Here is a 21059-nt window from a genome sequence, read left to right on the forward strand (position 1 = left end):
CCCATTCACGGCTGAAGTGAGATGACAGGCTGATTTTTACCCAAACAGAGACAGGATGTCATTTTAGTATTTCATTATATCCTATTACATTTTTGCATTTGAATAATAAGCTGAATATTATGTCGCCAGTTTTGGTCCAGTGACAGAAATGTCTTGGGTCCTACTTGAAGAGCAGCTGTTGAACTTGTGGGCTTCCAATATGAATTTATTGAAAGGGACAGGAATATAGGGCAATGCAAATGAATAGGCTTGTGCAGGAGGAGGCCCTTTGAAGTCCTACAGCTGTCACTACTCCTATATTTATTGCCAACATATGTTGATCAAAGTCGTTTTTCTTCTGAAACAAGTTAATTTTACTTAATGGCGCTGCTGGGCTCTTATAGGACAGGATGTATCCTCAGCATATTAGCAGGTTTCTAGCTCTCTAAATGATTTTTTTTTAATGGTTTGGCCTAATATGTCATTTTGGCACATATAGAGTTGATTTCTTCCGCTCTTGCATATGCAAAGCATGCAGCACATAATTTGGATGGCTAATGCTATATGCAAAGTGCATCCACCCACATGCTTACATTTTTGTGTAAGGGTTGCAGTGAACAGATGCAGAAAAAGAGGTCTGAGTTCAGCATTCCTCCGGCTATGTAAGAAGGTTGACATTGGTGATGAGTCACAGTTCAGAATGAAGGATGGATTGCAATAATTCTTCTGGCCGTACCACAGCCACTGGTGGTACTGGGCCACATACTTAATACCATCACTTCCTTTAGGATTTATGGCAGGCCACACTACAATCAGAATCCCTTTCCAAATTTGTGCCTTCAAGATTGTGCTGCACTGCAGCTCCCATACATTTATTGAAGTCCCTAAAGCATGACTTTTAAGAGGCAAAATCAGCGGGAAAAAATATAAAATGTAGATGTTTATTTACGATGTTGAGGTTTTTCATAGCAATTAGCCAATCAATTAATATGTTTCCAGAGGAAATAATTAATGTGAAAGGAATATAATTGAAAATTTCATCTCAGACTGTGCATTATGGGCACATTTAGATTTAAAATACCATCATCCTTCTGTACCCTCAAATTCTGAATCAAGAGATTCAGCCGTATATTTTTTAAATCCAGAAAGCAAATTTTGATTTTTTCCATTTTATATAAGGGATGCCATTTTATTATGCCATTGTATATAATGGGACTTGAGAATCCATGGATTTGTGGTATGCATGGAACCAAATCCCAGCAGATATCAATTGTCCATTACTTATTTGAAATTATTTCTAGGAAAAAGTACTCAGTGAGTCTTACTACTGACTTCAATTTATCTTTATAGTTTTAAAGACTTATCTTTAAAAGGTATAGTAGTTTGATCCATGAAAAATCCTTAATGGAGTCACTATATTGGATAACAAAATATCAAAAGGCACCAGATTCTGTCTGGTCTTACAAGTAAGCAGGGTCATCCCCGGATAGGAGACCACCAATGGTGCAATGGACCACCTGGTGCTATAGGCTATGTTTTAGAGCAGTGTTTTGGCCTTCAACTCCCCAAAATCCTAACAGTTGGTAAACTGGCTGGGATTTCTGGGAGTTGTAGGCTGAAACACCTGGGGAGACCCACAGGTTGAAAACCACTGTTCTAGAGGAAGAGACTGGCAAAACCATCTCTGAGTATTCCTTGCTTAAGAAAACTCTTATGAAATTCATGGAGTTGCCGCAATTCAACAGTCAACTTAAAGACAAACTCATGATGCACGCACATACAAAATATTTCCTTTTAACTATGTGAACTTCAACTATTTTTGTATAATGATTGCTAATTAACTGAGTAGCTTGATTGACCCTTGCTTTATTATGCACATTGGCGATGAATTGTATCCCAGAGTTCATCTACATTTCTGCAGGATAGTGAAATGTACAAATCGCTTTATGTTCCTCCAGTGGGTTAGAAGAAATTGAGTGAAATACATACAAGATGAAAAGTATTCTATTTGTAAACAGTGCTTTAGAACAGCCTTCCCAAAAGCTGATGTCCTCCAGATATCTTGGATCATAATTACCATCATTTCTGTTTGTCATGATGCAAGTTGCAATCTATTTAGAGAATGCCTCTTTGGGAAAGTATGGACAAAAACTGTAATTGTAAAGTGTCTACATAACCCTATGATCGTCATCCCCTTTACATTTTTTATTCCACCTCTCCTTGAGGTAGCAATAATAATAAGAAGAAGAAGAAGAAGAAGAAGAAGAAGAAGAAGAAGAAGAAGAAGAAACCAGTGCAGGTGGTCCCGGTGGTGATGGGCACACTGGATGCCGTGCCAAAAGATCTCAGCCAGCATTTGGAAACAATAGACATTGACAAAATTACGATCTGTCAACTGCAAAAGGCCACCCTACTGGGATCTGCACGCATCATCCGAAAATACATCACACAGTCCTAGACACTTGGGAAGTGTTCGACTTGTGATTGTGTGAAACGAAATCCAGCATATCTATCTTGTTTGCTGTGTCATACAATAATAATAATAATAATAATAATGATAATAACAACAACAACAACAACAACAACACAACTTTATTTTTGTATCCCACCACCATCTCCCCGTGGGGACTCAGGGCGGCTTACATGGGGCCAAGCCCAACAACACAATTAAAATACAGTAGACAAAAGCATAATATACAATTCACAGTATGACATAGGTAAAAACAACAGTACAATAAAACAAAGTATTTTAACAGTAGTTTATAATATCAACCAACCACAGGCACAATTTCTGTCATCTTCATGGAAGAGGAGACTAAGACAGCAATACAAAATAGGCGATGGTTAAAGTGCATTAAAGATAGGGCCCAATAAGGTGTGGGATCGATTATCAATAATATCATCTGGAGCAAGAGCTGGATTAACTCATGACTGTCTTGCCAAAAGCCAAACGGAACATCTAAGTCTTCAATTGTTTCCTGAAGGTGGATAGGGAGGGAGCTCCAAAGCCGGGGGGCCACAGCCGAGAAGAGCTTGAGTTGTATGTGTTTTCCACATATACCACTTGCCACTAATTGCAATCTTCTGTGGCACCAGCAGTGCTGATAAATGGAAAGACTGCCCTGATTAAGTTACCCAGATATATTTTTTCATATAGTAGTCTAACTACTTCTGAGTGCTGACACCTTCAAACACCAGATGACACAACTTCTGCATCTTTTAGGAAGCCCTTGCCTTGGTTAAACTCAATACTAGTTATTACGAATGGTTTCAGTTTGGCTTAGAGGAATGACACCTACCCCTCTTGATGGATTATGCTTTTGATCACTTAGGTTTCTGAATAGAGAACTTGTTTAAGACCCAGATGGTGCTCTTTCCTGCCTCCTGAAGCAAAACTGGTTTCAAAAAGATACTGCAGGAATAAAGTGGGGAAGTGATTGAGAAAGGAAAAAATAAATTGGAAATGCATGGTGGGTTACTGAACTGTGAAAAGAGGGGATTAGCTTGTGAATTGTTCAAGAACGTCACAGAGTCAGTCACCAAATCATGCTTACTTCTGGAAGTTCTATCTCTGGTGCAGAGAACAATCAAAATAGTAACTACACCTAAAAATAGGCAGGTGGTGAGCTTACTACTGTGGGTCCAGCGGAATAATTTCAGTCTGCTCTCTGGTTGAATAGTTATGACGGCTATTTTTATAGTGATCTAGCATTTGATGCTTTTATTTAAAAAATAAAATTAAGCTGTGGAACAGTGTCATAAATACAAAGAACGGCACACAGCTATCCTAGTGGTTTTCTTGAAATTTTCTTGTTGGTATACCTATGCCTAATGTTTCAACTAGATGTAAGATGCAATTTGTGGAATATGAAAACACGCAAAGGCCTTTTGACATTTTAACAGATCTAACAAATGCATTAAGCCAGGAATGTTACAGCCTTGCACTGTAAAATCTAATAAAAGAACCTTTCTCTTTCCTATGACCCCACTGGTGTTGTGAACAAGAGAATGTTGTTGCAGTTCCTAAAATGTGAAATTCCTTGCCCCAAAAGGCTAAAATCCTTGGGGTAAAGCAATTGTCATATTGGTTGACATGGGCAGCTGATGGAGCCATTGCCTTGAGGACAGTGGATCTCCTCTTAGTTTTACAACAGCCCTTTCCATCACTGCTCCAAGTCGTATGGAAGTCATCCAGATACAGATGATTCCTAAAAGGTGTTTTGTCATGGGAATGGTCCTGGAGATGTTCCAACTCAACTCAGAGCAACTGCAGGAAGAGCAGCCTTAAAATCTAGAATGGATTTACACCTCCAAGATAGTGGATCCTCCATCCACCCCTCTTGGGATGAATATATTTGGTCTGATGTGATGTATTATCTCCTGCATCCATATTTTTAATATTCTCCACGTTTTTGGAATTGTACAGTATTTTAACATTTAGTCTTAATTGTTGCCAGCTATCCTGAGTAGTATAAAGGCTACCAGAAAAACAGGCTATACATTTTTGTGTAAATAAATCATTTGCTAAATGCTGAAATGACATCAGAACTAATGCATGAATTAGTTGTTGCAAGCCACTGACATGGAAGTAATTCACAATTAGTGGCGGCTAGCCATAAGTTCCATTAAAGCTAACTTGTCTCATTGATTTCAGTGGGATTTAAGTGAGACTATTTTTGTCTGGTTTAGTTTGAAATATGAAACTTTTTTCTTTGAAAGTAAAGGCTATGGTTATACTAATTCTTCACGAAGGCTCCCACAGTAAGCAAAAGACAATATTTATTAATTTTCTGAAAGGAATTGTGTAGTAAGAGAACACTGTCAACAGTGCTCAAAGAAACTATTCAGAGTCACACATTTATTTTGCAGAAAACCATTCCGCACCTCCAGATGTTACCACTTACACCTCGGAACATTCAATACAAGTAGAAAGACCACAAGGTTCAACGTCAAGGGCGGCACCAAAATATGGAAATGCTGAACTTATGGAAACTGGCGATGGTATGTCTTTTAAAATAGTGGAGGAATGCGAGATGGAATGTTTGGCCACACGGGCTGTGCATTAGGAGTACTCATGTCCTGTCAGGGGCATGTACAAAATGAGTGCAAAATGGAAAATGTAAGAGTTCACACTTATACCAAGGAAACAGGCAAGAGAAGTGAATAAGACAGGTGCTTGGCTCATGTTTAAATACTTTGAAAAGGGGAAGATCGGAGAAATGGAAGAATTCAGTAGCAGAAAAGGGGTTTTGGTGTTAACTGCCAGCAAGTTGGCTTCAACTTATGAATGAGAGAACTCCGAAAGTCACCTTGTCATCAACATCCTCACCCAGGTCTTGAAGACTCAGTGCCATGACTTTAACTGAGTGTGTCCATCTACAATGTAGTCTTCCTTTTTTCCCTACTGCCTGCCACCTTGCCAAGCGTTGTTATCATCAGTCACCAGCGCATATAAGATGTGAAAGTGCCAGCTTGGAAAATTGATTCTAAAATATGATTTGTTTAATTTGTGGTCCCAAGTCTCATTTCCCAAAATTAGTTTACTACTGTTAGCACTTTTTAAAAGTAAATCTTTATTTTCCCTTTCCTCAACATTAAGTCTGGAATAATTTTAGTTGGTGGTTTTTTTATTGTTTTTTAAAGCACACCCGATTGCTACATTCTGCTTGCCTGTAGTACAAAACATGTCTTCCACACATCATTGTTTCAATACCCATGACAAAACATGAAACAGTAGAATTTGAGGCATTTGATTTTCTTCCTTCACCATTTAATGATGCCATAGCCTAGAACTTTAACAGCCCCTAAACAGTTGTAGTTTTACTGTAAAGGGAGTAATTTTTGCTTAGTTAGAAGGAAATGTAGCTAAGTTATATGTTCATTATCAGAAAAAGGAATTACTTACAAATAATTGGTTGTTCAAAGTGTGCTTGGGTTGAGATGCTTGGGTGTTATGACAGATCCATGGCCACCAATTTTCAGTTGTAGGACAAGAACCCACTGAAAGTTATTGGACATCTTGGACAGATGCAACATGCCATTGGAATGTAGTATCTGTTCACAAGGCAATAAGTTGTCCCAGGCTGGTTCTACATCTACTATACAATGTAGTTTGAATTGCATTGAACTGCATTATATAGACAGTGTAGAACGAGCCTCAGATATGGGTGTCTGAACTTTCCTTCAATTTGATGTGCATTCCTCTTTTGCTTGTATTTTGTTTGTGTACCTACTGCTTTAAGACTTCTTTTCATTTCTTTTACGTAGGAGTTCCAGTAAGTAGCAGAGTGTCAGCAAAAATTCAGCAACTGGTCAACACCTTAAAACGACCCAAACGACCACCGTTACGAGAGTTTTTTGTAGATGACTTTGAAGAATTGTTAGAAGGTAAAAAAAGTTTGACCCTTCTCCACATGTTTTTCTTCTTGTTTTGTAGAATTATTGTTCCACAACAAGAAAGCTCAGATTTTGATTATGTAAAATCACTAAAATTTAGCTAAATTAGTTTCTTTTGTCAGTGTCTTGATAGTATTAGTCTCCACTAATTTGAGAAAAGAATAATATGGTGGCATGGTGGAACAAGACAGGTAAAACAGATATTGGCTAAAAACTGGAATGTATTGTATTGTGTTTCAGTTTGTTTCATCAAATTACATGAATTAATTTCATTGTGAAGCATTGTGTCTCAGATGATACATAACTTTGAACTCTAATGTTCCATGATTGTCCAGTCATGCATATGGGTTTGTATTTGATGTTGCATCAGGATTTCATAAACAAACACCCATGATCTGGCACATGTAATAATGCCTTGTCCATTCTCAACGTAATAAATTCCTTATCCCTTCCCACTGTGAACTACCTTCTCAAGATCCTCTAATCTCAAAATGTCTAAGAATCAAATCACTTATTATGCTGGAAGCGGCAAGATGACCCCCCAACTCCATTCCACGTAATTGTGCCACATTTTAATGAAGAAGAGCTTGACCTGCAGGACATAATTACCAGGGATCTGTTACATGGCCATTGAATTGGGAAGACCATGGACTTCATCCATGAGGGGAGGAAAAGAAGGGAAAAGCGGAGGGAACCATTTTATTTTGTATCCTACCCTCAGGGTCCTGTGCCTTTCCATATTCAGGGATGGCAGCCATTCCACCTTTTCCCATCTTTCCCCACTTCTGTTGTTGGCAGTCGGGTAGCACCCGACTCCAGAACATGCAACGGAATCCACAGGCACCCACCAGAAGTGGCCTAGCATCATGCAATTGCCTCCATTACATCCTGCATGGGATGAAGTCCTGTTATTACAATTGATCAGAAAGTGGAGGAGAGAATAGGTTTAACTGAGTGAAGATGTGAGCACAGCAGCTCATGGCAGGCTCCCAAGAGTCAGTCCGTGTTTTTGCTATGATGTCTGAACTGGACCAGAGGTTTCTCTGTAGGCTGTATTATCCAATATTTCTGTTGTTTTCTGGTGACTTTTCAAAAGTAAATGTCTTAATTCTCTATATGTATAGTGAATCCTGGTGTAAACTCCGTGAAGTAACACTCTCTTACACCTGTAAGTTCAACAGCCAGACCCAAACCAACCAAAGCCAGAGGGAGCTCAGATGCTGGCGATGCGCGGGGAACAACTGGGCGTGGTTACGAATTGGCCTCCATCTCTTGAAGCAGCTTTGCAACGATGGGGCACCATTTCCCCAAAAGCTCCTTGCCTAACCACTATGGATACCAATGGAAAACCACTATATATTCTCACTTACGGTCAGCAACTTTCTCAACTTCTTTGTCACTTTATTTTTTTAACTGAATTAAAACAGATCTCAGGAAACGTATTTCCATCTCCAGTTATTTCACAATCTAATATATTTTAGTATGCCTTAGGTTTTTTGAATGTATGTTTTATTTTTTTGCTGAGATTAGTGAGTAGTAACACAGCCTGATCCATTTAATGAAGAAATCAACAAGGAGGGTCATAGCTTATTTGAGGGTCTGTAACTCCATGGGTGGCTGCATTCTTAGAATGCATAAAAATCCCGTGTTCAGCTACACATCTCCCTTTATAGCTTCATTGGTCACAGTGATGCAAATGATTGCTCTCTCAGTGATATGGACAGGTTTTGTTGATTAGAGTTGGTAGCACTAGAGTAGAATATTACTTTGTTTTGGTATGAAAAAAATCCAAAAGTCAGCTATTTTTCTTACGTTTATTTTTTCTTTCTAAATGCAATATTATTTTGTAGCTATTCACTGTATTTTTTAAGCTACATGCAAAATATCAAGAATATAACATTTCATATGATTTCCATGAACTCCAAGGTTTCGTGAACAGCCGTTTATGGACTATAAATTTATTGCACAATGTTTTTGCATTTGTATAATGGGATTTAATGTGTCTATTGCTCCAGGGTTCATTCCTGGTGCTTTTATTCAAATGTATGTTGTATTATTTTCTGTTAAAAAGTACACATCTCCAGGACTATTTGGCAATTTGTGCTGTCACTGTTCTGCACAGGCTGCTGTGGAGCTCAGTACAGTTATACTGTAGTTGAATGGAATAAAACAGACCATATCTCCCATGGTTGCCATGATCCTCCTCAGTACCATTTTCCTGATTGCTTCATCACTAGGCCTTGGAAAAATTACTTCATTGGGCTACAACTCTCAACATTATAGAGGCAGCATTTGTAGACCCAACAAGTCCCGTCTTCCCCCCATTCTTCATTTTACTTGGCCATTAGTTATAACAGTGTTTCTCAAATTGTGTTTCTCCAGGTGTTTTGGACTTTAGCTCCCAGAAATCCCAGCCAGTTTACTAGCTGTTAGGAATTGTGGGAGCTGAAGTCCAAAACATCTGGAGGAGCACAATTTGAGGAGCACATTTGAGAAACTCTGAGGTATAAAAAAAACTGGAGAAATAAGATCTTCACTTTAAGAACACTATAAAACAAGTCTATTTGTTTTCTTACCTGCTTTTAAAGTATAATGTAATACTGAAAAAGAGTGTACAATTGTTTACAGCTGCCTTTGGGCAAACTCCGAACTACCATGCCTAGGTTTGGTAAGACTATACTTGCTTGCTGTGACTTTGATGCTGTGTGGTGATGTATAGCAGTCCTACTATAAAGAATAGCAAGATTGGTTTTTACAGTTTTCTTTTCTCTTGACCAACCTCTCTGCCATAGGCTTTGTTTGGACAATCTTTATACTTAACACATTTGTGATAAAATACAGGTGAAGGAGTGAAGTTGGGTTTTTTTTTTACAACAGGAAGGTTTTAGTCACTTATCACTCAAAATATCCTTTGACAAAGTTTAGTCTTGTTGATCATAGAATTGCTTATAAGTACCTTATATATAAGTCCAAAAATGTTAGTCAACCCAAAAAACCATGGCTGACTTATCTACCAGTCAGTGTGACTATCTTGGCTCCCATGAAAAAGGAATTAACCCTTCTCTGAGTAGAGTGGCTTAGTCTGTCCTGAGGTAACATTTAAAAAACACCATTTCCCTCTACTCTCTCAATTGTGGTGCCACTTCTGGACTTTTCAAATGCCTCTTGGAAAAATGTTGCCGGAGGCCAGGACTGGCTAGGTACCACTGGTTCTTTCCCCTGTCCACAAAATGACTGTCAACTTATTCATGGGTCTTATCAAAATCCATAATTTTGCCCCCAAAACCAGTCCTCGACATATGCAGTAGCTCAGCCTATATACGAATGTATATAATTAAGTATGCTCCTTTAGGTATGTAAGTGTTCCCCTTTAGGATTGGTGTTTTTGCTTCTCTCTCAAATTGAAATAAATATTGCAAAGAGTAAAACTTAGGTTTTTAGCACTTAATCACTGTTGGTAAACCATAACATGCTAGGTTTGATTGATTCATGTAAGAGAAACATTGGTTACAGTTTTAAAATGGGCATCAAAATAGCATTAAAGTCAACCCGCAATAATATATTTGCACTCACATGGGAGTAAGTCCTTTGTACTCAGTGGAGAAAATAGACCAGCTGGGGAACGTTAGCCAATCTACATATTTGGAAAGAGTGTTTTGTTGACATGCTAATGGGACCCCTTGACATGATACATCACTCATTCCATTTCTGTAGAACAGCATGTTGGGTACATACTAGATTAAATCCCTTCTCTTAGGCATTTCTATAAGAAGTTACATGATTACATGACTACCAACACTGCCAATTTGGTTCTGTAGCAACGCTCTCAATCTTTTGTATTTCTGTCAAATGTGTTTTGTGCAAAGAGATGTGTCTGTCCTCTGATGGTCTCTTCTCAAAGATATTTCTTTCCTCTCTTGCTGTATCACTTCCTTCATTTTTAACTGAGTTAAGTTGACAAGGATTTTGAAGTGTCTTCTCCCCCCCCCTAAATTCTGATTGAGAAAGTATTATTTATCTGTGTATTTATTTATTCTGAAGTGTCCCTTATTTAACTTCTAACAGGAAAAGATTTCATGTTGAAAGTAAAGGCTTGACAAAACAATCACAGCTTCATGGAAAGAAGGTTTTACCTTTTGTGGGGAACATTTATGCCTATATGATTGTTCTCAATATGTTTAATGATATTGCTCTATAATGGAAGTGACCGGTAGCTTGATTATAGTCATACCTTCCTCTGTATCAAGTCATGCCTTTGCATAATTTTCAATAGAGATTGGATGTGAACAGTGCCCTGCAGAAGTACACATGGTGAATGTTTGCCAATATTTAAAATGACACCAAACAATCAGTTTATGAGCTATATCGAAAATGAACCATTTCACTTGGGCTGGCAAGGCAACCGTTGCAGAATTCTCTCAATTTGACTGCTATACTTCATAAAATACAAAGTTTTGCTTAGAGTGTTTACTGGGCTATAGATATGTGAGATAGTATTATAGTTCACCAGTTTGCATCCTCTTGACGCAGAAGGTTTTCTTTACCTGAAGTGTTTGACACCAAAATATGCTTGTCTATGAAGTGGAGCAGGTTTTGCACCACCAAAAATAGTATTGTAAATTGATATTTGAATAGGGATTTAAGAAATGATCTCTGTAATATTTAATTTCTACATCTAGACCCCGTAGTTTTGCCTTGGATCCATTGTAAATGCATACAGCTCGAAATGAGCAAAGTATTTCCCATCACCTTTGAGGATTGTTGCAGTTTCTTATAGCTGTACAAAGTGCAGTTGTTAGGGTCTTAACTGGACTAGTAGCCTAGTTAAAATGTACATAAATAGGGAATTACCACCAGTTTGCTTGCATTTTGTTCAGTGCTGTAAAGCACTACATTTTAGACCTTCACTTGCAGGTAAAACTACTAGGGGGATAATAATTTTAAAAAAAAAGTACAGATAGGGAACTAAATTCAAAGGCAAATACAACCTAAGCAGAGTAACCCAAAGTTTCTCCATATGTATCTCTCAGTTTATCATGTTAGTAAATAATAGGATTTGGCTGCTGATTTTTTTTTCTCTTGTCCTTCTTGTAGTATCCAAAATGGACTTGAGGGATAGCCATTTGAAACACTGTGTTGTGTGTGGCATATCAGTCAAAATTCAATCACTTGTCCTAACTAAAGGGCAAACTAATCTGATGTAGGTTTTATGTAGCATTATGTAGGTTCCATTGATTTAGAGGGCCCACTAAATGTTTCTCTACTAAATGAAACTCCATGTTTCATTGATTTCAGTCATTCATATAATAAATAGTTTTACAGTTGTAAATGTAATCAAGTTGCAATGATTCAATGGGTTATAGTCATACGCTTTTTTTTTTTTGGAAGACAGTTTTCTTTCAAGCGTATATGGGACTTATATAAAATTAGGACAGACATCCCAGCCTTTGCTTTTGTCCTTAAACCTTCAAAATGCATGGCCTATGAGCCATGCTAGGTCTCCTAGGTGCTTAGTATGCTGTGTTTGCCAATGCCTTTCACACTCAACCAACAGTCTCTTCTCTGATTTGTGGGGAGTTGATGGAGAAGAATAGTTGATCAATGCAAGCAACATTGATTTTGCCACAATACAGTGCATGATAGGGCCTCTATTCTGACACTAAGGACCTATTTTACAGTATATCAAGTATCATGGTTAAAAAAAATCCTGTTTTGTAAGTATGTGAATCTGAATGTAAAGGAATATGAAGTTTATAGTATGACAGGGTCTCAGAATTTTGGAGAACAATGAAGCTTTTGGGTTGTGTGTGATGTATTTTGAATCACTTGGGCTTAAAACAGTATAATTCACTGGTTTTTTGTCTATAGGCAAACTTTGGACTCGCAGTATGAAGGTTGCTTACAATATACTGCATAAATTGGGCACAAAGCAAGAACCCATGGTGCGACCAGGAGACAGGGTAAGTGCCTAAGCTTTCATTTAGGGCCTTTGCAGTACAGTCTGACAATCACATTTGCAGGTTTGACCTTTGCAGATTTGATTTATCATGGATTTCATTAAAATGTTCTCTGTAGGACACTGAAGGTCCGTCCGCCAGTGCAATTCTGTGGTTAGCTTGCAGCAGAAGTTGAGCATGGAGTCATGCTGGAGGGCCTAAAATTCCTAGATGTGTTCTTGCATGTAACAAATAGTAGCCTTTTTTCACAGCTTTATACTTTTACTGTGCCCCTAACCCTAACAACCGACTATGCCTCACCTGTGTTCATTTGGAATACATTTTTAAAGAAAGATTATATATTCATGATATATTACTATGTCACTGAATTGTAAATGATTATGTCAAAATACAAGCTAACTGCAATAAATTGGTTAGCAAACTACAGAGAATTTACAGCAATAGTCTTTTTGATAAAATTATATTTCCCCATTTTTAAAAAATGTACTTTATCTCACAAAGGCCTCCTTATATAGAAACCATTGTGGTATATGTCATGTGGATAAAATTCATTTTTATATCATCTGTGTGTCCTCTTTGTGTTCTGGGAGACCCCAGAGACAATGAAGGCCTTGTTTGGATAAACTACTAGGTTTGAACCTATGAATATTGCCAGCTAATTAATAAGATACTCGGTACAAGCAGAATGGTTTTTCTACTTGAAAGTTGAGGGACTTGGCGTAAGATCATAACAATTTTGAGTGGGTTCAAGAAGTGTTTTTTAATCAAGGTGTTTGTGTGCACATTTTTCCTCATGATCTCATGTCAGTCCAACAGTCCTGATGTGAGATACAGTCAAACCACTGAAACTATAGTGGTTGGGAAGTTCTTATCCTTTGAACATATTTTCTTTCAGCCTGAAGTGAAGGCAATATACTCTCCAACAATGTTTCCCTTCAAAACATTCACCAGGAGTTTCTTAATTTCCATCTTTCAATATATGCCAAAATATTTTTGGGTATAAGTGACAATGACAAAAAATAAGCTCCAAAAACCTGGATCAATTTGTACGCAGGTTAATACTAGAATAGGGATGCAGCATGAAGGCAGTGGGAAGAGGTCGAGGCAAGAAGACCCATTTCATTACCCCTCTCTTTCCCAAACTGGAGAAAGAAAGGCACCCCCCTCTCCTTCCTTTTCCCCTTGTCTTCTGTTTTGGTCTGAATGCAGCAGCAACGTGGAAGAAGAGCCATGTAGAGCACTTGAATGGAGCAGAATGGCAGCAGTAATTTTTAATAAGGGCTCCTGGCATAAGCTGCTCTGTAGGAGTGTGGCAGTGGCCATTTTTAATAGTGACTTATTATAAAAGCCGGTGTATTATTGCTTACATGTTTCTAAAGACTTGTATGATCAGGTTTTGATATATGTCCCTCGGGGTTACCGTGTAAAAAGGCTTGATTACTTCACTTCAATGTCTCTTCAAAGCATATATATCTCTGAATGAGGCCTGCTCCATTGTGACCTTAATCCATCAAGATGATGGTCTCCCTCTTTGTATAGCTTCATTGCCAACTTGACCTTTTCTCGCTTAATCCCTACTGTCCACTTAGACTCTCTGATCTCTCTCATTGTCAATTTTCTGCTGTCCCCATCTCGATTAGTAACTCTATGTGCCATCATTGTTAAACTCCACCATGAGTTGCAATCCCCTTCTTTTTGTTGTACTTTGAGTCTTCTGTCTGTAGACAGCCATTTCCTATGCCAGTATTAAATTTGGACCAAATTAGATTCTCATGACTGCTTTGTACTTTCTTCATTTTCACACTCTTGTCCATCTTGTATATACCAGTAGACCACCATGATGGCAAAACAATACTTATCATAAGAAATTCAGAGTAGGAATTCTGTTGGGAAATGACCCTGAGAAACAACTTCTCTATGATGGTGATACCAATGGTTTTTCCTGAGTGCTTTTGGATGCTTCCCTGTTACGCCTAGGACCAAATATGCAAATATGTTCTTTTGGAATCAGTCTGATCTTACTTCTAGCTCCTAAGATGTCCAAGTCTTCAAACAGCTGTTGTTTCCGTGTGAATTTGCATAAGAATACTGATAACTCTGGACAGAAATGTCTCTGTTGATGGTTAAAAAATGAACACTGTGTTACAGAATGTGCATAATTTTGAAGTCCTTTTTTTCTGAAAGTTTGAAGTGAACTACAAGATAAATAAAACAATAATAACAATAGCCCAGAATAAATGCAATGTAGTGGCTATAAACAATGTCCTAAATTTCTACCTGTCTCGCAGCTTCAAAGAAGCTCAGTCTGATTGAATGTGCACTCCCTAAATGCCTCAACTGAACAGAGTTTGCACACAAGTGGTGAAGGATATTTGGCAAGTGCAAAATGAGCAATTTGGAGTTAATGAAAGTGGCTGAGGATTAAACTTAAGTTCTTTAGAGTCTTCTAATGCCCTCTAGTTTACCCTCCTCACCATAGTCCCATGCGGGACTATGCCCCACCAACACCATGCGGTTGCTGTTGCCCGCTTTTGGTCCAAAACTATTTAGTTGCTTGTGATTTTCTTCTTTTTTCCCCATCATTTTGAAATGCTTTTGACACGAAATAAATAAATAAAACCATAGTCCCTTCCAATAGGATCCTCCATGTTAATGGTTCCCAATCTTTGATGCTTCAGATGTTTTGGACTTCAGTTCCCAACATTTCTGACAGTTGGTCAGTCTAGCTGGGGCTCCTGGGAGTTCAAGTTCCAAATACTTAGATGACCAAAGGTTGGGAGCCATTGCAGTCTATGCCTTTAACAGTAGGGTATTGCTGTGGAGTATTTCTTTCTTTTCTCTCTTAAAGCTGCTCAGCTTCAGAATGCTGCCCAAAGGGACTGGATGATGTCGGTACAGGACCTTCAGAAAAGATGCGATTTTCTGCATTTTTTGTGTTCATAAGTAATCCTGAAGAATAAAACTAAAGAGACTGCAGACAGATGTTGAATTTAAATCATTGTCTGCTTTGGCATTTAGCCAAAACAAGTCTCCAGAATCTTTCATCTTGATTTATGACTGTGTTTAAGTCTCTAAGTCATAGCCATAGAGGGCTGAAGCCCTCCGCAGAGTAAATAAGTCAAGAGAAACTAGGAAGATGACAGCACAGCTAGAGATTTCTTCTTTGCACATCCTGCCTGCCTTTGCCTTCCCTCAAATTGCTGTGTATAGCAGTGAATCTTTTTCTTGAAATTAGTTTTGGAACAGATACTTCACTGAATCCTGAGGGTGAAAGCCAGGTTATGACAGGATTCTGCAGTGGAGATAAATCTTACGGGATTTCAAAAAGTTAATTCCCCCACACACATACATAATTAATTTCCTTCATCTCTTTTGTCTCCCTTAAGTTTTAGAGGCAATAATATCATACTAATCGAGGTAGTCCGTGTAGGTGTCTCCATATATGGCCTTACATAAATAGTGGGTGATACCAGCAGCCAAATTATAACACTAACCCTATGAGAAAAAAGTAGCTGTGGCCTCCAGAAGGATGTCTTGAAGAATGTAGGGAGAAGCTCAAGTTTTGTGAAAAACTGCAAATGGAATACCAAAATGATAGACTGCCATTATGAAAGGCTTTTTTCACAAGCTGCTTTCTTTTTTCTTTTTTAAATTTTTTAATTTTTTAATTATTTTAGAAATTATAACAGACATTCATGAAAGTGAAAAACAAGAAGTAAAATAAAATACACACATATAAAAAAAGAAAAAAAATACAGAAAGATATAAAGATTTGCACTGTAGTGTACAGCCAGCGCTTGTTAAACTAATGGATATTCACAGAGTGGCTATACCGTTGTTATACCTTAACTTATCCTTGTCCCCCAAACCCCTCACCCGTGAACCCAACCCCCTAGACCTCCGATACCCCTCAGTAAGTATCACGTAACTAACCATCAACTACCCATGTATCTTCTTTCATTGAATCCCCTTTATGGCAGTCATCAAATCTACCTTTGTCTTCTTTTCCAGATACCCAAGTGCCAGCCTCCATTTGTTTACAAAATCCTCATTATTACCTCCTCTGTTACTATTTGTCAGCTTGGCCATTTGGATATATTCCCCCAGTTTATCTCTCCAGTCTTTAATACCTAGCTCTTCTTCCCCCTTCCATGTTTTATTCACAAGCTGTTTTCTGAAACCGACTGCAAACTGTTGATTTAATGTGAGATTGTTTGAGAGGAAATGCACTACACAGAAGAACACAATAAATAAATACATAGATACATAAAATTCTAGAATATATATATATTTAGAAGCACTCCTTAAAGAGAATCTGGAAAGTGACCATGCTATATGTACGCTGAATCCTACCCTGTTGGATTTTGAAAGGTGAGCAGTATCGTATCTGGGAGGTTCCTGGATGAGAAACGATCAGGGAACCCAATGGATCTAACCCAGGAATGGACAAATTTTGGCCGTCCAGGTGTTTTGGACTTCAATTCTCACAATTCTTAACAGTCAGTTGGCTGTTAGGGATTGTGGGAGTTGAAGTCCAAAACACCTGGACATCCAAAGTTTGCTCATGCCTGATCTAACCAGATAAGATTAGGACTGAATCGTGCCTGAAACTCTGGTGAGCAGTTGTCAGCCAGAATTGACAGTAGTAGATGGACCAATATGAAACAGCTTCCTGTGTGTGTATGACTGAGGCATATATTAATGCAATATAACACTTATTTCCTTTTATATATTCTTGTAGAAGAATATATATTTAAAATATAGGGGTGAAATGTAGCAGTGAAATTGGAGGGAAAACTAATTGCATAGCTTCTGACAAGAGAAATGGGTTTCTGCTATGTGTTTTTTTTATGGAGTGAAGGCAATAAGGTGAAACAAAATTATAATTGGGATAACTCCCTTAATGTTCTCCTTGGTTCATGTACATAAACTCGATACAGACATGTAATTTTGTGGGCACACAGAGAAACACGCACACAATCCCATATACCCGAGAGATCCCTGTTGTAGTTGTAGAAAGGCTGTGGCTTAATAGTTTATCGATGTGACCTTTAGAAAGTGATTAAAAACACAGTGCTTATACTATTAATAGTTTAAACCATGTGGGTTTACAGTCTGATTAAGTTAAAATTGGACATGTATTACTATCATTTGCTTAGAGGAAGTAGCGATGACATGTGGATGTGTATATTTTTTGTTTCATCTTCCTTTATTATTCATTAACATTCAAATGTTTGCTCTGATGTTAGTGTGCTAATAAAACAACTCTAGATTCAATTTGAACTTGGGCAACTCTTTAAAAAATTGCACTAAAACAGAATTAATTCACTATTCCATTGCCATTAGAGCCACCTGTCTTCAGGTATTAACTGTATGAAAGCCTACTAGGATAGTTGACATCAACAGTACATCTTTAATAAGTCAAGTCCTAGCTTCTTGTTAAGTGCAGCTTGATTTTATGAGATCTCATTGCTCCTTGTTTCTGATGTCAGCGTCTCCGATATTACTAACTTTCTCTGAAAATCTAACATACCCAGTTGAAATTGTTGTTTGCTAGGCATGAAATTTTTCTTGTGCATTAGCCAAAAGTAGGAAAATATGTTTTGAAACTGTACTTAATTGTTTTTTCCTCCTGTTGTTTTATAGGTAGCGCTAGTATTCCCCAACAATGACCCTGCTGCTTTTATGGTAGCATTTTATGGCTGCTTACTTGCAGAAGTTGTCCCTGTTCCTATTGAAGTGCCACTTACCAGAAAGGTAAGAGAAAAATGCTTCTCGTTGTCTTTGTCGGAATTGCTGTCAGAACAAATTGTTACAGGACTTGACCACCTGAGTGGGTCACATATTTGGAAATGGAATGAAACATGTGTAGGGATTCTTACATAACTTTTTAAAAATAGAAGATAACTCTTATATGCATGATCTAGTTAATTCATCTTAGCTTCACTGGGAGTCATCTGTATTTTATGTATTTGATTTTGTTTGAAAACTGTCTGCAAGCTGTATATGCAAGAGATAGTTCAAGTGCAATGTACATGTTAAGGACATCACTTAGAAATAGTCACAGTTCTTCTAGATGGAGTTTTTACTGTACAAGTGCTTTTTCAGTCTATTAAAGAGGAAAAGGTGAACTTGCTATGATATCATTTAATTAATAATTATAGAAGCTGTCCTTAAGTTCTCATTGTTTGATGTTTTGGTGTTCTATGTCAGGACAAGATTCCTGAAAGAACAACATTGTTTACATCAATGGTGTCCAACCTTTGGTCCTCCAGATGTTCTGGGGGCTGAAGTCCAAAACACGTGGAGGACTAAATGTTAGACACCAGTGGTTTACATGGAGAAATTGTGGTATCAATTGCACACTGCATTCTGAAAAGGACTATCAATTATGATTGTTTCCTTAAAGCAGTGGTTCCCAACCTGTGGGTCCCCAGGTGTTTTGGCCTTCAACTCCCAGAAATCCTAAAAGTTGGTAAACTGGCTGGGATTTCTGGGAGTTGTAGGCCAAAACACCTGGGGACCCACAGGTTGAGAACCACTGTCTTAAAGTAAGCATGGAACAACAGGAAAGTAGCTAAAATGTATCTGCTGAGTAGGATTGGGTTTGGCTTGAATTTAGATTGAGAATTACTCAAAGACTACTAATCCTGCAAACCTGGGATAGCAGAAGCCTTGCTTACATTATTGTTTTGCTCTTAATTTCTGGGCAATGTGCAATATAGGCAAGGCTTACAACATCTACTCTAGTTCTTCAAAAAAAGAAAGACAGTTGCAATCTTGCCAGTGTTCAATTAGCATATTATCTCCAGCTCCAAATGGAATTCACCCACAAAATAAATGAAACATACACAAGTATTGACTTGCTAAGTTGGCATTGATGTAATGGGGTGTACTCTAGTCAGGATAAACAGATTTAGACCTATATTTATGGGGACTTGAAAGAGCTACTCCAGAGTGTATGAAATATGTAATAATCATATCCTCATGTGAAAGAGACTGACTCATTTTTGGAGCTGGTTTTGAATTAGTTCTTTGGATCATGCATTTGGGCAAAGATATTCCTAAATGCATTTATTCTTGGGAGAAACTTCAAAAGGCAATTTGGTTGTAGTGAAAAATAACAATACTCTTTGGGATTGGCTAAAAAAATGGAAGTTTTGTTTGTGTTTAGTTCGTTTCAAAACTAGATTGATATTGCAAATGCACTGACTAGTGTTGAATCATGACCTCTATAGAGTGAACAAAAAAGACTTTTTAGTATAGCATATTTTAGTTTTTCCTACATCAGTATGAACATTAGATGGCTGTGTAGCAAAGTTATTAGGGACACAGAGAAGCTGGAATGGATGTAGAAGAATAGATAAATCTTGATTAAGCTAACTTGCTTTTCTGAGAGAGAGAGTTCTGTGGAATCTTCAGCTTTTGGCAATATTTTCATTTCTATGCGGTTCAAATAGGCATGGTTGTGACAAATATTGATTTTTTTTCATATTTGCATTTGTGTTTGCAAAATTCAACATGGTTTTAAAATGAGGACACTATAGTACTGTGGAAAAGATTAAATTCAATAAAGATGTTTCTTTTAGACACAAATAAAAAAGACACGTGAAGCAGTACCCAGTTTTCTGCCTTTCCTCCCCCCCAACCCCAAATAATGCATAGATGCTCCATTCTGTATTTGAAAGCTTGACCATAAGAATTCCATAAGGTTCTCTTTGCAAACATCTGAATAGACATCTGCAGAAAAATGTGCCAAAAATAATTGTGTGTCTTATTCTGCCTTTTCTGTTGAAATGTTTGTGAAAGTAACTGGAAGCGTTTAGACAGTGGGCTTGAATCATACCAAGACTGCTGTTGAAAATAAATATCATGCTGTCACAAAAGTATAAAGATAACTTGAGGAGATTGTGTATTGTATTGTGACATAGAAAAACATCACAGCAGCTACCTGTGATGTTGTGGTCTTCTTGACAAATAAGAATTGGTAGCCCTGGCAATGTGTGTGGTTATGTTTATTACCTGCATTTGTTTACATACAGCAGGAAATGGAGTGAAACTAATGAAGTGAAATTGCACTTCATGGATGGACCATCCCCAAAAGAGTTCTGCTTAATCAGTTTCAGTACCTGATTTCTATCTCACATTGTTGGAAGGCTGTATTGTGTGCATTGTCATGCTAATGACTTATTGTGTTTCCTGAACCTCGATCTCTATATAGCACTCCTTTTGTCTGTGAATGTAGTTCACTTGTTAGAATTTCACGGTTTATGAGGCATAAGGGTGCAGATAAAATATAATTTGGTTACCGTAAGGTTTATGCAATAGATACAATGGCAAAAGGTTTTAGGAGAAAAATTATTTTTAAGTGGGAGTGAAGTTGACTTGACCAGCTGAAGGCTCTTTTCAACCTTTACCAACTTGACATCCTCCTGATTTTTGAACTTCAACTTCTGTCAGCCTAAGGTTGAGATACTGAGAATCTCAAAGGCACACATTGTCTAAAAATCTCAAGAGCACCACATAAGGAATTGCTATGGTACAGCGTAAACCCAGAACCTTAATATCATTTAGTATATATGGTCCATTCCTGACCAGTTCTGTGAAGGGTCCTTTCCCACAATTATTTTTTCTCCTCGTACACATGGTGAGAACTGTGTCAATTCTTTATGTGATAATTAATTTGACTGACAAATGCAAATTCTGCCTTCTCAAGTCTCTCACCTT

At 37.7% G+C, this 21059-nt stretch overlaps 1 protein-coding gene across 6 annotated transcripts in view; it reads left to right on the plus strand.

Annotated features, from left to right (window-relative positions):
- dip2c (disco interacting protein 2 homolog C) overlaps positions 1-21059 on the plus strand; it is a 332595-nt gene that overhangs the window by 225704 nt on the left and 85832 nt on the right. For all 6 annotated transcript variants that reach the window (XM_016994243.2, XM_016994247.2, XM_016994244.2 and 3 more), the window contains 5 exons: positions 4849-4980; positions 6247-6366; positions 7549-7746; positions 12244-12335; positions 17979-18089. In XM_016994243.2, coding sequence (XP_016849732.1) covers positions 4849-4980; positions 6247-6366; positions 7549-7746; positions 12244-12335; positions 17979-18089 — 653 coding nt within the window. The remainder of the gene's footprint in view (positions 1-4848; positions 4981-6246; positions 6367-7548; positions 7747-12243; positions 12336-17978; positions 18090-21059) is intronic.

Source organism: Anolis carolinensis, chromosome 6, assembly GCF_035594765.1.
Source record: "Anolis carolinensis isolate JA03-04 chromosome 6, rAnoCar3.1.pri, whole genome shotgun sequence".
In the NCBI taxonomy this organism is placed as follows: Eukaryota; Metazoa; Chordata; class Lepidosauria; order Squamata; family Dactyloidae; genus Anolis; species Anolis carolinensis.